The 14,794-nt window shown below is 37.3% G+C and overlaps 1 protein-coding gene across 1 annotated transcript in view; it reads left to right on the top strand.

The window, feature by feature from the left end:
- cachd1 (cache domain containing 1) overlaps positions 1-14,794 on the top strand; it is a 198,844-nt gene that overhangs the window by 95,528 nt on the left and 88,522 nt on the right. Inside the window, exon 4 of the mRNA XM_030133018.1 lies at positions 7,754-7,860. Within this exon, the coding sequence (XP_029988878.1) occupies positions 7,754-7,860 (107 nt within the window). The remainder of the gene's footprint in view (positions 1-7,753; positions 7,861-14,794) is intronic.

The raw sequence follows: 14,794 nt of genomic DNA, 5'->3' as shown, positions 1-14,794 counted from the left end.
TGACCTCTGGGCAGATTTACAGTCCACATCAAGAGTATAGGTGGTACCAGGGAGCAGTTACTCGCTGTGCTGCGCTGAAGATCAAGCTGATCCCTTCGTGCTCATTCAACGGGATAATGATACCTCGGTTTGCATATCAGAGATGGAGATGGTAACGCCAGGCAGGTTCGGAGGGGGGTTTGCAGAAGTGACCCCAACAGGTGTAAATGCACAGCCAATGTATGAATTAGTTCTCTCCATGGGCATCCATTAATGTCAGCATCTTCCTCTTCCTCTTCTTTGTTCTTCTATCCTTAACTTTTTATATTTTGTCTCTCATCCTTGTAATTTTCCCTCCTTTGCATCCTCCGATTTTACTTTTTCCTGCTTCCCCTCCTTAATTATAAAAAGATTAAACAGACTTCATTGCTGTAAATCAACTTCTGTCATATCTGTGGTCCTACAATGAATACCTAACACATTATCTTCTGTTTCTAATTTGCTCTATTCCATAAAAATGGTTTTGGCTCACTTACATGTCAGTCAGATCAAAGCATAAATATATTTTTATAGTTAATATGAGTCACAGGATTCCTACAGTAATACTCTAAAATATGTTGATCCAATATAATTATTCTTCAGCAGATGTGTGCTTTTATGTAGTGATAAATCTTATCATTTTTAGCTCATTAAAGATAGAAAACTTAATGTTTAATGCTATTTGGATGCTGGCAGTAATATTCAGTGATGAAAGCCTCATGTATGTGTGCAGTAAATAGGAAACATACTGTACAGTGGCAATAAAAGTATAAGAAAATTCATAATTGCATGCATGAATTAGTCAGAAAATGTGATCTGATCTGCATCTTAAGTCACAAGTATAGGCAAACACAATGTTCTAAACCTAATACAAATCCAAGAATTGTTATAATCCATTTTGTTTTTGAACACAGCAGTTAAATATTCATAGTGCAAATGGAAAAAAGTAAGTGAACCCTTGGATTTAATAACCTTAACATTGTACATCTCTATTCAAAATGTCTGTGGATCCTTAAAGAGTCTTAAATGGGATTCTTCTAAATTAAGGCCTTAATTACCTCGCTTAATTACCTAGGTTATGTTTTCATCGGGGTTTGTCTGTTAGTTTGTCTGTTAGCAAGATAACTCAAAAAGTTATGGATAGATTTTTATGAAATTTTCAAGAAATGTTCCTGGCACAAGCAACAAATGATTGAATTTTGGTGGTGATCGGGGGGGGGGGGGGGGGGGGGGGGGTGTTTGTTTTTCTGTTTATTAGCAAGATAACTCAAAAAGTTTCGGGGGAGGGGGCTGATCTGCCTTGGCGGAGGTCTGCTCTTTCCGGGTGCTTTTCTAGTTATCCTTAAAATTGATAATTAATCCTTAAACCTGATCCTCAAAGGTCTTAGAAAACCCACAGACACAATAATGCTATTGCTATATTTGCTTTGGAATTCTTTGTAAAGAAGTCGTCAGATTAATAGAGTTTAGCATTTTAACTTAGAACAGATGGGAATAAGTGGAGCCTCCAACAGTCGCTCATGGGTAGAGGGGTTCAGGTATGAGCGTCAGCAGCTTAAATGTCAGTAGCAGAAACTTTAGTCATGGACAAATGGAAATATAATGTTAACTGGAGTGAAACAGGATTCAGACTGGTTCAACATAACAACTATGAGGCCCATTGGGGTGTTATTTTTGTAGATGTAGGGTCTGAAATTTGGCCCAATACGCCTTAAAATGTCCTAAAAGACCCCCAGACTATCTACCTTGGTCTAATACCTGATGATGTAATTAAAAGAGAAGACGCTCACTTGTTTAAAATTTTAATTCTCGCCTGCAAAAAGGTTGTCACGAGGAACTGGTTAAAATGTGACCCTCTTCGACCACAGCAGTGACTGGACGTTATAGAGGAAATATATACCATGGAAAAATTAACGTTTCGTATGAGGATTAAGTTGGGAACTTTTAATCGAAGATGGGAGAAATGGACCAAATTCAAGGACACTAATTCTTGTTACCAGGTCTGATGTGGAAAAGCAGACGGATGCCCCCCACCCACCCCACCCCCTTGTTGTTTTGTGCTCTGTTTTTGTTTATACTGTACTGTGTTAAAAGCATTTTAAAAAATGAAAATAAAAAGTTAAAAAAAATTTTTAAAAAAAGTCCTAAAAGTGATAAATTTGTCTTCCTGAAACATGCAGTCCATTAGGTTTAGGTCTGGGCGACTCCAAAAAGTACATTTTCTTTTTCTGGAACCATTTTGTAATAGATTTCCTTCGTTGTTTCGAGTTATTGTCCTGCTGTATCACTATCTTCTACTGAGCTTGAGTGTTTTTTAACAGTCAAACTCGATCCACTTCTGGCTCAAATCTCATTTCATTGACTGGACTTTCCTAATAGCTCTTTTTGGAATCATTAAACCTAGTTTTTCCAGCAGCACTGGTCGTGTTTGATAGCTGTGTTCAATAAAGACATGAAATATTACAATTGTTTATATAGTATTAGGTTGGGAACATTGTTTTTGTCTGTGTTTATGTTGTGCTTGATATATGACCAGCTCATTTAGAAAACATAGTATTTTCACAGCGGTCATATGATTTTTCTCAGCACTGTAGTTTCCTATGCGTTGCAATGTTGACATTTTGTTTCTGTTTTTATATTTTAACTCGTTTTGTTTATTTGATTTTATTGTTTCTTAATACTTTTATTATTTTTTTATTGTGCTTTTAGTCGTCTGTACAGCACTTTGGTCCACTGTGGTTGCTTTAAAATGCTTTATAACTAAAGTTGGATTGGATTGAATGTGTGCATTTACTGTTTAAAATAGATGTCGACCAGTATGGGTTTTTCTAAGGCCAATGCCAATTTTTAAAAAAAAAAATTGGTCAGCTGCTGGCAGATATCTACAGCTGATTTTTTTTTTCTTTTTAAAGCACTTTGAACGTAAAATACAGTTGAAACACTCAGATAATTAAGATTTTTATGCAGCAGTATAAATACAATTGTTAATACACGTACACATAGTACTCTTATAACATTTATTGAACTTAAAGTGCTGCAAACACAGATGCCTGATCAAATATCTTCTAACATTTTGACTACTGGTCAAATATCGGCTTCCAAAAAAAAAATCAAGGCCAATATTGAAAAAAAAAAATCAATATATGTCAGCCGGCAGATATACAGTATATCGGTCTACCTCTAGTTTAAAAGACATATATAGTATAGTATGATGGACTAACATCCCAAAACCTTTAGTGCACAGGTGTCAAACATGCGGCCCGGGGGCCAAAACCGGCCCGTCAAAGGGTCCAATCCGGCCTGTGGGATGAATTTATGAAATGGAAAAAAGTACACTGAAGATATCAACAAACAATGGTGTTAAAATCATTTTAGGTCGATTCAATCTAAAATGGGTCAGACCAGTGAAACACTATCATAATAACCTATAAATAAAGAAAACCTCAAATTTCTGTCTTTGTTTTAGTGTAAAAAAGGTAAAATTACTTAAAACATGTTTACATTTACAGACTAGCCTTTTACAAAAAAAAATTTCAATAACCTGAAATGTCTTAAGAGAAGTATGTAGAATTGTACCAGTATTCTACCTGTTACTAAATGTTGTGTGTATTTGTAGATCCACTGTGATCTGTAAGTTGTGATGCACATGTATAAATGATAAACTAAAGTGTAATATTGCTAAAATTGCTTTTATTTTTCTTAAGAATTTTCGGGTAGTTCATATTTGTTTGTGTTATGTTCAAGTAGAGTTTGTAGATGTAAACATTTTCATTATAGAATTTGACTTTTTTTCACTCAAAAACATAGAGAAAACTTTGGTGTCGACATTATTTATCAGTTCTTATCCTATTATTTATATTATTTTACTGGTCCGGCCCACTTTATAACATATTAGTTTGTATGTGGCCCCTGATCTAAAATGAGTTTGATACCCCTGCTTTAGTGTATGGGTAAACTAGTGGCTGTACTTACTGTAATGTAGTCTGCAGTTGATGAGTGAAGATAATTCTTTCATTTGGAATATAAAACTACCTCAGTTGGATGCATATTATACTGGAAATCCACTGCAGTTTTCTTGCCTCCCATCATCCCTCCTGAAACTCCACACACCCAGATCCTGCCTCCCAAAGCGCTGATGGACAACAAAACCAGATTTACAATTCTAATCTGCATATTGAAAGCACAGTTGAATCAAATCGGTTGTCAAAGCCAGATACAAGAAAGACCTCTTCTGCTGCTGCTGCTGCAACTACGCCGCCTGCTTTACTACTGTTACCCACTAAGGGATTGCAGACACATTAGAAATGGCATTACTCTTGACGCTGCTGCTCACACAACAGCATCCCTCTCCAAGGTAATTGTTCTCACTGGGTTTTTTGAATGGCATGTGATTGCCTCCTCAGTGAATATACATGGCTTTTGCTGCAGGGTACAGTTAAATATAATGGATTTTATAAACAGTAAACGGGCTGGTATCTGCAAAACACGACAGCTGCGGCTTTAATATTCAGATATGTACGCCTGTTTCACTTTTTACTTCAGCACACACAGGACTTCATGTCTATTCTCTTGTGTTTGGCTGAAAAATTGTATTTGTTTTGTTGTATTTCACTAGACCTTTTGATTTTTCAGAACCGGAGTGTAGTATAAATATTTCAGCTTGGGTCTGACTGAAAGGAGAAGAAATAACATTAGATTCCAGTAAAAATGCAAAGAAATGTGATTGAATAATTGAATGTCTCTTTAGGATACACCAATTATTGCACTGCGAATACTCCCCTTTTAGGGTCTATGTTAATTACCAAGCATTCCTGCTCTACATTATTAATATGCATATTCAGTGTTATATTATTTAAACCAGCGTGCATGGGGTTGAAACATTTACTGAAGTTTTCTCTGTTGGATACATAAAATCCAGCTTGTATGAGTTTCTCTGTCAGTTCTTGTGTCTGGTGAGTCCAGCCTTTTTGCAAAGCAGATTTTTCTGCCTTCATTAAAATGTCTGATCAGAATCGAAGCCCTCCTCCTCCCCGCTCTGCCTCGCTCCCTCTCTCGTTCTCATATGTTTTTTTGATGTGGAATTCAAAGCGCCTGCAAATGTGTTTTTTATCTGGCACACATTTTGCTGAGCGTCCTGCACACCTCTTCTATGCAAATTGGGTTGAAGAAGAATAGTAATGACTTTGGCCTTATGGGATGTTAAATCAGTAAAGTTCAAATGCAGCCTGTACATCACAGCGCCTGTCACTCAAATCCAGCCCAGTGCCAGGTCTGCAAGCAGAGTGAGCCAAAGTGTACGCACGTCTGTTTGTTCGTGCACATGTATGTGTGTGTCTGTACGTTGCTAAGCCGAACTGGGCTGAGGGGAGAGGGGGTGGGGGTGGAGGTTGGGTGGGGTGGGATGGGGTGGGGGTTGTAGTCAGAGGGGTGGAGGGATCAAAGCAATCCAGCCTTGGTGCAGTGCAGAACAGGCTGCTCCCCTGCATACCTCTCTTTTTGTCAGCTCTTAACATAATGATGTGCACTCTGGAAACCCCGATCAACCATCAGCAAACACTCATGCCAGTTCCGCCGTAACGCTGCTTATCTCGTTGCTAAACACTAAAACAAACAGCCGAAAAATAACCTGTCATGTGTGTAGACGTTTGTAAGACTGCCACGTGTTAAAGAGGTGTCAGAGATAAGACGTGTTGCATCAGCACATCTTTAACACTGTTGGATGTGTGTGTTCCAGGACGTCATCACTGAGCTGAAATGTGCTGATTGTGACAAATAGTAAGAATTCTGAGCATAGATAAAGGAAATTCCTCCATCTCCTTTAGGTCAGTGCTCAGGGTTTGTACGGGTGCTTGAAATCCTTGAAAAGACTTGAATTTATATGTTGTGTTTTTAGGATTTGAAAAGTGCTTGAATTTTAGTTTAAGTGCTTCAAATGATAACTTTATGATGTGATTTATTTATTTATTTTAATACTAACTCTGCTAGGTTAGATCAGAAGCCAAAGCTACTTACAGAGAGGTGATACATTTTGAAAAATAAAACTTAATGTCAAAAAAGAAAATTAGCAGGTGTTCTCAGGTCAACTCCAGGTATATTTTTTTATCTTAATCTTTGTCTCGGTGCGAGTGTGTCTGAAGAACGCCAAGTGGTTTCCCTTCCCTGTTTTTTTTGGATGAAACTTTGTGTTGCTTCCTTTAATTTATGAACTTGCTATTGTGAAATGTAATTTTAGATGTTCATAGCATAATACAATGTACATGATTATGATGAAAAATGGAGAAAAAAAATAGAAGTAGATATGTATTTTACCCCAGTGATAAGGGGCTTTGCAAAATGACCCCTAAAAGTGCTTAAATTTCTTTTCTTTTCTTTTCTTTTCTTTTCTTTCATTCATGGATGTGGATTTCATCAGCAGACATTCAATAATCATCAGGTGAACAAACATTTACACACCCACGCTCGAAAAGGAGCAGGATGAAGAAAATCTTATATTTCCTGCCCCCTTCTAAATAATAATAGCCTTAATGGTTAGCTATACACAACTAGCAATAAAGTCAGACAAACCAAAGAAAATACATCCAAAGATAATACAAAATAAATACAAAAACAAGTGCAAAACTACATATCCAGGAAGTACAAAACAAACAAAACATAGATAAATGTATACCTGATGAAATGATGCAAAACAATTACAATACCAGACCAAAATAAGTAAATAAATATGTCACAAGATGCAAAACAAATATGAAGCAAAATTTAAAAACTTAATTTCATTGTTCTGTCTTTATATACTTTTTTTCAGTTGGAATATGTTCTTACAGTCCTTCAGCTCATTATAAATTTGAATGTGAAAAATGAGTACAAACCCTGAGTGCTGTTACAGACATGTCCTGAGTGCTTCTTCTTCTTTGTTAGTTGTTTCTCCTTTTGTCTCTGTTTTATTAACATGTTCAGTGCAGAAGCTGTGACCTAAAAATAAAACGTAGACATGTAATTCTTGTAATCAGCTGCTTTCAGCTTGGTTGAAGAGGAGGAATGTTTATACCTCTAAATAGAGGTATCGGGAAATGAATAAATAAATAAATAAATAGCAGTGGTAGTCTTTTCAACACAACTTGTGGATTGTCTTACGTATGCTTAAAATACATAGTCTTCGGTTTTATTGTCTTGATGAGTTTGTGGAAAGCCTAAATTATGATATGAGCTGTCCATAAGAATAACCAGGTTTTATTTTTGAAGACAATAACAAAAAAGTAATAAAATCCATCAGGTTTAACAGAGACTGGCAGTTTTAGCTTGGGCTTTTGTGACACATGATTTTAATCATTGAATTAAGCGAGGAGTTTTTCCTACAGGGAATCACTTTCAGATGTATTCAAGGAACTGGATATTAGCTTTGTTAGGGGAAAAAAAGCAGAATTCAAGCAGCTTTCCATGGAAAATATTATGCAGTATCCATAACTCCTGCTTTAACATGAGGTCTGGTTAACAGATGATGGCCAGTGGTGCAAATTAGCTCAAATCAAACAAGCCGGTCTGTAAGTTTCAACAGATGTTTGGTGTAATTTGACATTAATATGATCATTAGTATTAAGGCTGAGGTACGTGAAAACCTGCGAGTTTACTTTTGCTTGAAAAACTTTCATTGTTTATACAGAAACCAGAGCGGCTGCACCAACAAATAGATCCAGAAACGGTCTTCAAATTCTCAAATGCTGCTTGTTTGTGTGTTTAGGTTTGATGGAAACTTCAATACCAACGTGTCCAAGACCATCTGCTGCGACAGACTTTCTCCAACCGTCAACAGCCGAGCCTTCAACCCCGGACGAGACCTGAACTCAGGTTTGTTAGCGACGCATTCACACACAAAAGGGGACAGATAAAGAGCCAAAATATGTGCAATTAGTTCTCACCTTTTTACCATTTAAAATTTTAGAACACATCAGTCTAACTGTGGGTTGCGAACGGCAGTTTCCATGGAAACACAGTTTTTTAATTAATAAGTTACAGAATCTTTCATCTTGTGTAAATTTAAGGAGAGGAGATAGATTTAAGGTAGAAATAATGAGCTGTGTTTGAGTCCGTCCTGTTCTTTCTTCTCTTTACCTTCTTCTTTCTGTCTGTCTGTCTCTTTGGGTTTTTCTGTCTTTGATTTTAAAACACTTTTTTTATGGCTTCAGATCAAATGCACTTTGCTTGACTTTGAACTTTTGTCTGCAGTTTTACTCAGGTAGAATATGTTTTTATCATCCTTCTGAACAGGACACAGCCCACTCTTTTATTATGTCCTTACTTTACTTCCAGATGAAATTGCATCAGTTTTTATAAAAATGAGTGTTGTCTTTATATTTTCCGGTCTCATCCTCATTTTTCTGACCATACACATGTGTCCATGCTCCAGTTTGTGCACGCATATTACACAAGATTACTCTATAAAACTTGTGTGTCCTCACCACATACATTTATCTGCGTTTCATTAACAAGTAAATGGATTAAACTGGCAGAGTCCGGTTGGCCCCGCTGTTCCGTTTGTTCTGTTGCCATCACCTGCTTTGTGATGTTTTCCTTCTGCTCGCTGAGTGAAAGTATCTGTAGCATTCTTTGCACACATGGACTTGAATTTCCTGGAATATTGTACCACTTTCCTTTCATCCCTCCCAGTTTTCAGTCCAACACACATTGTAAAGTCAGTACCAGGTTCCTCCTGGGACTCGTCCACACAATACACAAAATGCAGATGCTGCAGAAGTTTGTCACACTTTGTTTTAAAAGCCCATATCAAAAAATGGACGAATTGGAGGAAAATCACTAGTTTGACTGTTTTCTTTTTAGCAATTTAAATTAAACTTTTTATTGCCGCATTATCCCATGAAAACCCAAACATCCATCACTGACAAAAATCATCTACCAATCTAAAATGTTTAATCCCTAATTCTATCAATACCTATAAATAATTGGTGCAAAGTGCAGTTTGTCATCTTTTCATAGTCATCAGATATGACCCATTTGGACATTCAGAGGCTCCATAGTTACCTTGCAAACACCGTCATCTTCTACAACAGTGATTCACCAGTAAAACCCATGGAGTTGGATCAATGACAATGGATGGAGACACTTGGGTTATTTTCAGTTAATAACAGATTTTACTGAACAAGTCACTTTTTCTGCAGTTTTCTCTGTTTCAGATATAATACCCCTCAATTTTAATCTGTGCTTTAATGAACATCTACATGATCAGTAAATTGATTACAGGAAAATACCTGATTTATAGTGAAAAAATACAAAATACAGAGGATAATATTCTAAATAAATTCTGTTAAATGACTTAAGAAAAATTATATAGAGAGAAAGTTTCATTTGGGAGCTGCCATAAAAGTAACGCTGGGTCGTAATGGGTTATATAACTTTATCTTTTTTAAAAGTGGCTGGAACAGTACAAAAACAAAGCACCTACAGTTGTCTCTCTCTATGATTTTCTGTTTTACTGCACAGATCTGTTTGAGAGACGAAAAACAAAATTAAAGAAATTTGTGTTTTGGCTGTGTATTAACTGTAGAACATTAGTGTGTGTTTTTAGATACCCTCCGTGGTAGAATCAGGAAATAACATTTTTCTTTTCTATTTCATGCCATTATTTCTCACCATGCTCTTCTCATTCACACCCTGTCCACTCTAATAGGGATGTTTTTCTTATTGTTAAAATTTTGGACACTGCAGATGGTATTGGATGCAGCAGACACAGATGCTTTAGTTTGTCATGAGGTTTAGCAGCAGTGGCTCAAAATAGTTTGGGGTGACAAAGTATATGTTTTCATATCATGTAGATCTTGCCACAACACCAGTACACGTCATATCTGGTCTCTCTCCAAAATGTGTTTGTGCTGCTACTGATCTACTGCAGGTCATTCACTGGTTTACACACCTATAGGACTATATGACCTATATTTAGTGTTTCAGGTTTATAGTCATCAAACATAACAACAGTAGATATCTTAACTGGAGTCTGACAGGATCATTTTCTAATCTCTTCATTCAGTTTTGAGACTTCAAACACCATTTACAAGTGGATAAGTGACTCAGACGTAGTTAAAAATAGCATTAATGAGGACAGGACATCAGTCTGTTTCTCACTCACCTGTCATTCTCTGTCCATCATTCGTCGACTAGAATGGAGTTGTTGAGCAGTGTTTGAATAATGTGCAAGTGGGACCATAAAAGCACAAAAACTAAACTAACCCTCTCTACATGAAATTCAGTTGGTACGAAGGTTATTCTCGCTAACGAAATGATGAAAACTATAGTTGAAACTGAAATAAATCAAAGCTATAATCAAAAGAAAAAACAATAACTAACTGAAACTGTATTGTGTGCTTACAGAAATAACTAAAACGTATAAAAATTATGGATAAAATTCCCTTCGTTTTCATCTTTATCAGTGTCAGATTGATATGAAATTGATTTATTTTACTCGAGCAATTTTAGCTGTCGGCACTATACAACATACACCAACTGAATTAGCAATGGAGAAAAACTCACAAACTGCGAATACAAGAAACAAAAATGGATAAATGAATGGAATAAATGGATTGATTACAGAACCCGGAATGGTGGAAAGACTGAATAATGTGAGTGCAATGTCGTGTAGTGTATCCAAGCAAGGTTTGTTTGTTTGCTTTTTTTTTTTTTTTTTTGCTGATTATGTGTTGGGCGACACGGTGGTGCAGTGGATAGCACTCGTGCCTCACAGCAAGAAGGTCCTGGGTTCGATTCCAACACCAGTCGACGGGGAGTGGGACCTTTCTGTGTGGAGTTTGCATGTTCTCCCCGTGTCTGCGTGGGTTCTCTCCGGGTGCTCCGGCTTCCTCCCACCATCCAAAGACATGCACTGATAGGTTAATTGGTTAATCTAAATTGCCCATAGGTGTGAATGTGAGAGTGATTGTTTGTCTCTATATGTCAGCCCTGCGATGAACTGGCGACTTGTCCAGGGTGTACCCCGCCTTCGACCCTATGTAGCTGGGATAGGCTCCAAGCGACCCCCGTGACCCTAGTGAGGATAAAGCGGGTTCAGAAAATGAATGAATGAATGAATGAAAATGATTATGTTTGTAAAATTTCAATAAATAGAAAAGAATAGAATCAAATCGAATAGAATAGAATAGAATAGAATAGAATAGAATAGAATAGAATAGAATGCCTTTATTGTCATCATACATATGTACAACGAAATTATAAGAGACAACTCTCTGGTGGTGCATAGTGCAAAAGTTTAAAGAAGAAAAGAAGTGTAGATATATATACAGTATAAAAACAGGCATGTCACCAACCAAGAGAACAGCAGAACTAAGTATATATTGCACTCTGACCCTGGCTGAACACTATGATATATGTTAAATATATGTCCTTTGTGAGGCATTGTCATTGCAGTGTGTTCAGTACCCGTATTGCACTTGGATAAAACGTACTGCTTAAAACTTAAGTGCTAAAAACTTAAGTGAAAAAAGAAACAAACAACTGAATTAGAGAAAAAAAAGTCAAAACTAAATAAAACTAATCAAAAATCCCAAACTATTATCACCTTGGTAGGTACAATGTCACAAATATTTTTTTATTTTATTTTATTTTTTATTTTACCTTTATTTAACCAGGAAAACCTCATTGAGAATAAGAATCTCTTTTTCAAGAGTGTCCTGGCCAAGACAGGCAGCAGTACATTAAATAGTTACAGACAGACTTCCATACATAAAACAAATACATAAAAAGCACACAGACAAGTCAAATATGATGGACTTACCTGCTTGCCCACCTACTGGTCCTGTCACACTGTCACAATATCTACTGATCTAATTCAGGGGAGCTAAGCACAATAGCTTTGCATGATATGACATTTCATTTCCATTCACCTTCATACAAAGAGCTGGGTTAGACAAACAGAAATATCTAATTATACTGTTTATACCATTTCCAAGCCCTTGTCCTTGGTTTGGTGCTGTTTTAATGACGTCACCTCATTACATACTGCGTTTGTCTGTATATTGACAACCCTACTACTTACCATAACATTTTGTGAAAAAAAATCTTCTGTAGTAATGACAAAGAGCTCCACACACTCTGAAAGAAATGCTTCTGTGTGCTTCAGACAATAGTGGCTGACATTTGAAAACAATCTGACAAAAACAGCCAACGGATTCAAAGATGATGAAGATGTCAAGTCGTGAAAGGCTCACGGGATTTGAGCGTCTTTCTCAACAGTCTGCGGACGACAAACTATGATTGAAGCGTACCCCACCCTTCATCCAGCATTGCTTGAAGTTCAGTGATCTCACCCTCTTCCTTTTTCTGGAGAACTTCCAACATCCTGTTACTACCCCCCCATCCCCCTCCCCACCTCAGTGTCTATTCTTTCCAGACATCCCAGCCTGCTCTTCTCTCTACAAACCATTCATAATGACGGCCATTCATAAAACGTCATCATCGGCAGGGTTTTATTTTTCCTTACAAGCCAGTCACGGTGAGTTCAAGTTACCCCCCCAACCCCCCACGCCTCCCCTCACCCTGTCCCTCACACTCAGCCCTCCTTGACCCCCACGCTCCCAGTGTATTCATTCACTCCCATTTGTCTCAGGCCAGTCTAAACAAGCAGCTACAGAGGGGAGGGGGGGAGGGGGGAGGGGGGAGGGGGGTGATGGGTGATGGATAATTGAGAGGGAGAGAATGATGAATGAAGGGGAAGGAAAGAGGGGGGAGAGCTGATTGAAATGGAGTAATTGTATCAAGACTGCATTGTGGTCCTTCTATCATCTCTCCTCTTCTTGTCCATTTTACTTTTTTTAAAAAGGACAAAAGGAGTTTGGTAAGACATGGTGGATGCGGGAGGTGAAAAGATGTCTGAGGTGGATTACTTTGTGTTAAAAAGAAGTGGTTCGAGCTATCTCCTCACTTCCATCCCATTGCTTTCTTCCTTCGTAGGTCCTATATTTTACCCATCTCTCCTATTGGAGATGTTATGTCTACCCCTTAAGTCTCTTCTTTTACCTTCAATCATATCTTCAGCCCCCATATGTTTTAAAAGCCTGTATCAACGTCAACAGCATCTCATCCATTTAACTTTTTGAGCTTCTGTTATGGGTCTGATTGCAGGAGAATAGCTGCAAGAGAATGAGTCAGACTGAGCTATGCAGCATAGAGGGAATGGCAGGAAAACTGAACCTGAGCTTAAAGGAATGAATGTGAAAACAACCCAAAACGGATTTTTCAGTCAGACGTTTGTTGCCACATTAAGGCAAGGCAGGTTTATTTATATAGCACATTTCATGTACAAGACAATCCAAAGTGCTTTACATAAAACATTAAAAGCATTACAGCAGGGAAGCAATGAAAAAGATAGGCATGAGACAAAAGAAAAACCAAAAAACAGATAAATAGATAAAACAGATAAACAGATAAAACAGATTAACAGTCACTTATGTGTTAGTCACTTCATCATGTTGTTGTAAAGTGCTATATAAATAAACTTTGATTGATTGATTGATTGACTTACAGTAATCATTGGGACAAAATGACAGAAAGGAGATGATCCAACTTAATGGGGGAAGATTCCAAACTTTGGGTGGAAACACATCACAGCCTTGGGGTTTTCTCAGGGAAACTGGAGGCTGTTCTGTTTGACTGCAATCCAACCGGTGAAGTGGCTCATTGCCCTGAATAAACTCCTATTTGGTCAAACAGTCGGTTTCATAACAATCAAATGACCTCTTGGATGATCTTTAAGGTCTTACCCACACACCACCACATTTTGACAAGATGTTGAAGGTGCAACACAAATAACAGAAACAGAAAAACCAAGGGGCAAGGACCTCAGCTCCAAAATTAAACAAAGGGAGAGGTATCTTAAAGTTGTAAAACCACTAATGCCTGCTGGGGTTGACTTCAAATTTGGGCTTATCCATTTTTATAGTGATCTGTTGGTCGTGTATTACAGTTTTTCCCCTGTTAATTTAATCTTAGGGTACAAAAAATCTTTGCTGACCGGCCAAGTTGGACTTTGCGGTTCCTGTTTTTTTTCCTGGCAGACAGCTCCACTGTAATTTTGTTTAATAGGTTCCACTAATAAGACTAAAATGAGTATGTTACACAGTGCTTGATGAAGTTTACAGCTTTACCTAAGATTGAGATAGTAATAACATTGTAATTTTCTGTATCTTGGAATTTTTTTCTCTCCTCATTCATGCCTTGTCCCCACTGCTAACGATATTTTTCAAAACAGTACAAAAAAAAAAGTATCTCTCTACATGATCTTCATTTTACAGCATATCACTAGAACACTTGAACCATCCACTTTTAATCTGTGGATACTGTCGATAATACTGGATACAGCAGACACAGAGCTTTTGGTCTGTAATGAAGTTTGGCAGAGTATTACCTTATGAGGAAGCTAGCGTTTAGCATTAGCTCACTCATCACAATCACACCCCATTTGTCCAAATACGGACACTTCCAGCTCCAAAAAACTCAACATAGTGACAGATAAATTGCAAACTACTGTCTTTAGAATGGCAGTTGAGAATCCAATGGGTGACCATCACCAAAACTAAAGTTAAAGTATCCAAATCCCAGAAGATCTCCACAGTTTTACCAAAAACAGTCTTAAACACTAGGTGTCATCATAGAATTGATACTACAATTTAGCTTTTGATTCCAGGTTTTAAATCTCCCCCCTATGGAAAAAATACCTCATGATTTGCTTTTAGGGATGTAACAATAAGAAAATTTCATA

The sequence above is a fragment of the Sphaeramia orbicularis genome, chromosome 4 (assembly GCF_902148855.1).
Source record: "Sphaeramia orbicularis chromosome 4, fSphaOr1.1, whole genome shotgun sequence".
Lineage (NCBI taxonomy): Eukaryota > Metazoa > Chordata > Actinopteri > Kurtiformes > Apogonidae > Sphaeramia > Sphaeramia orbicularis.
This window is presented reverse-complemented; position numbering and strand designations above follow the sequence as displayed.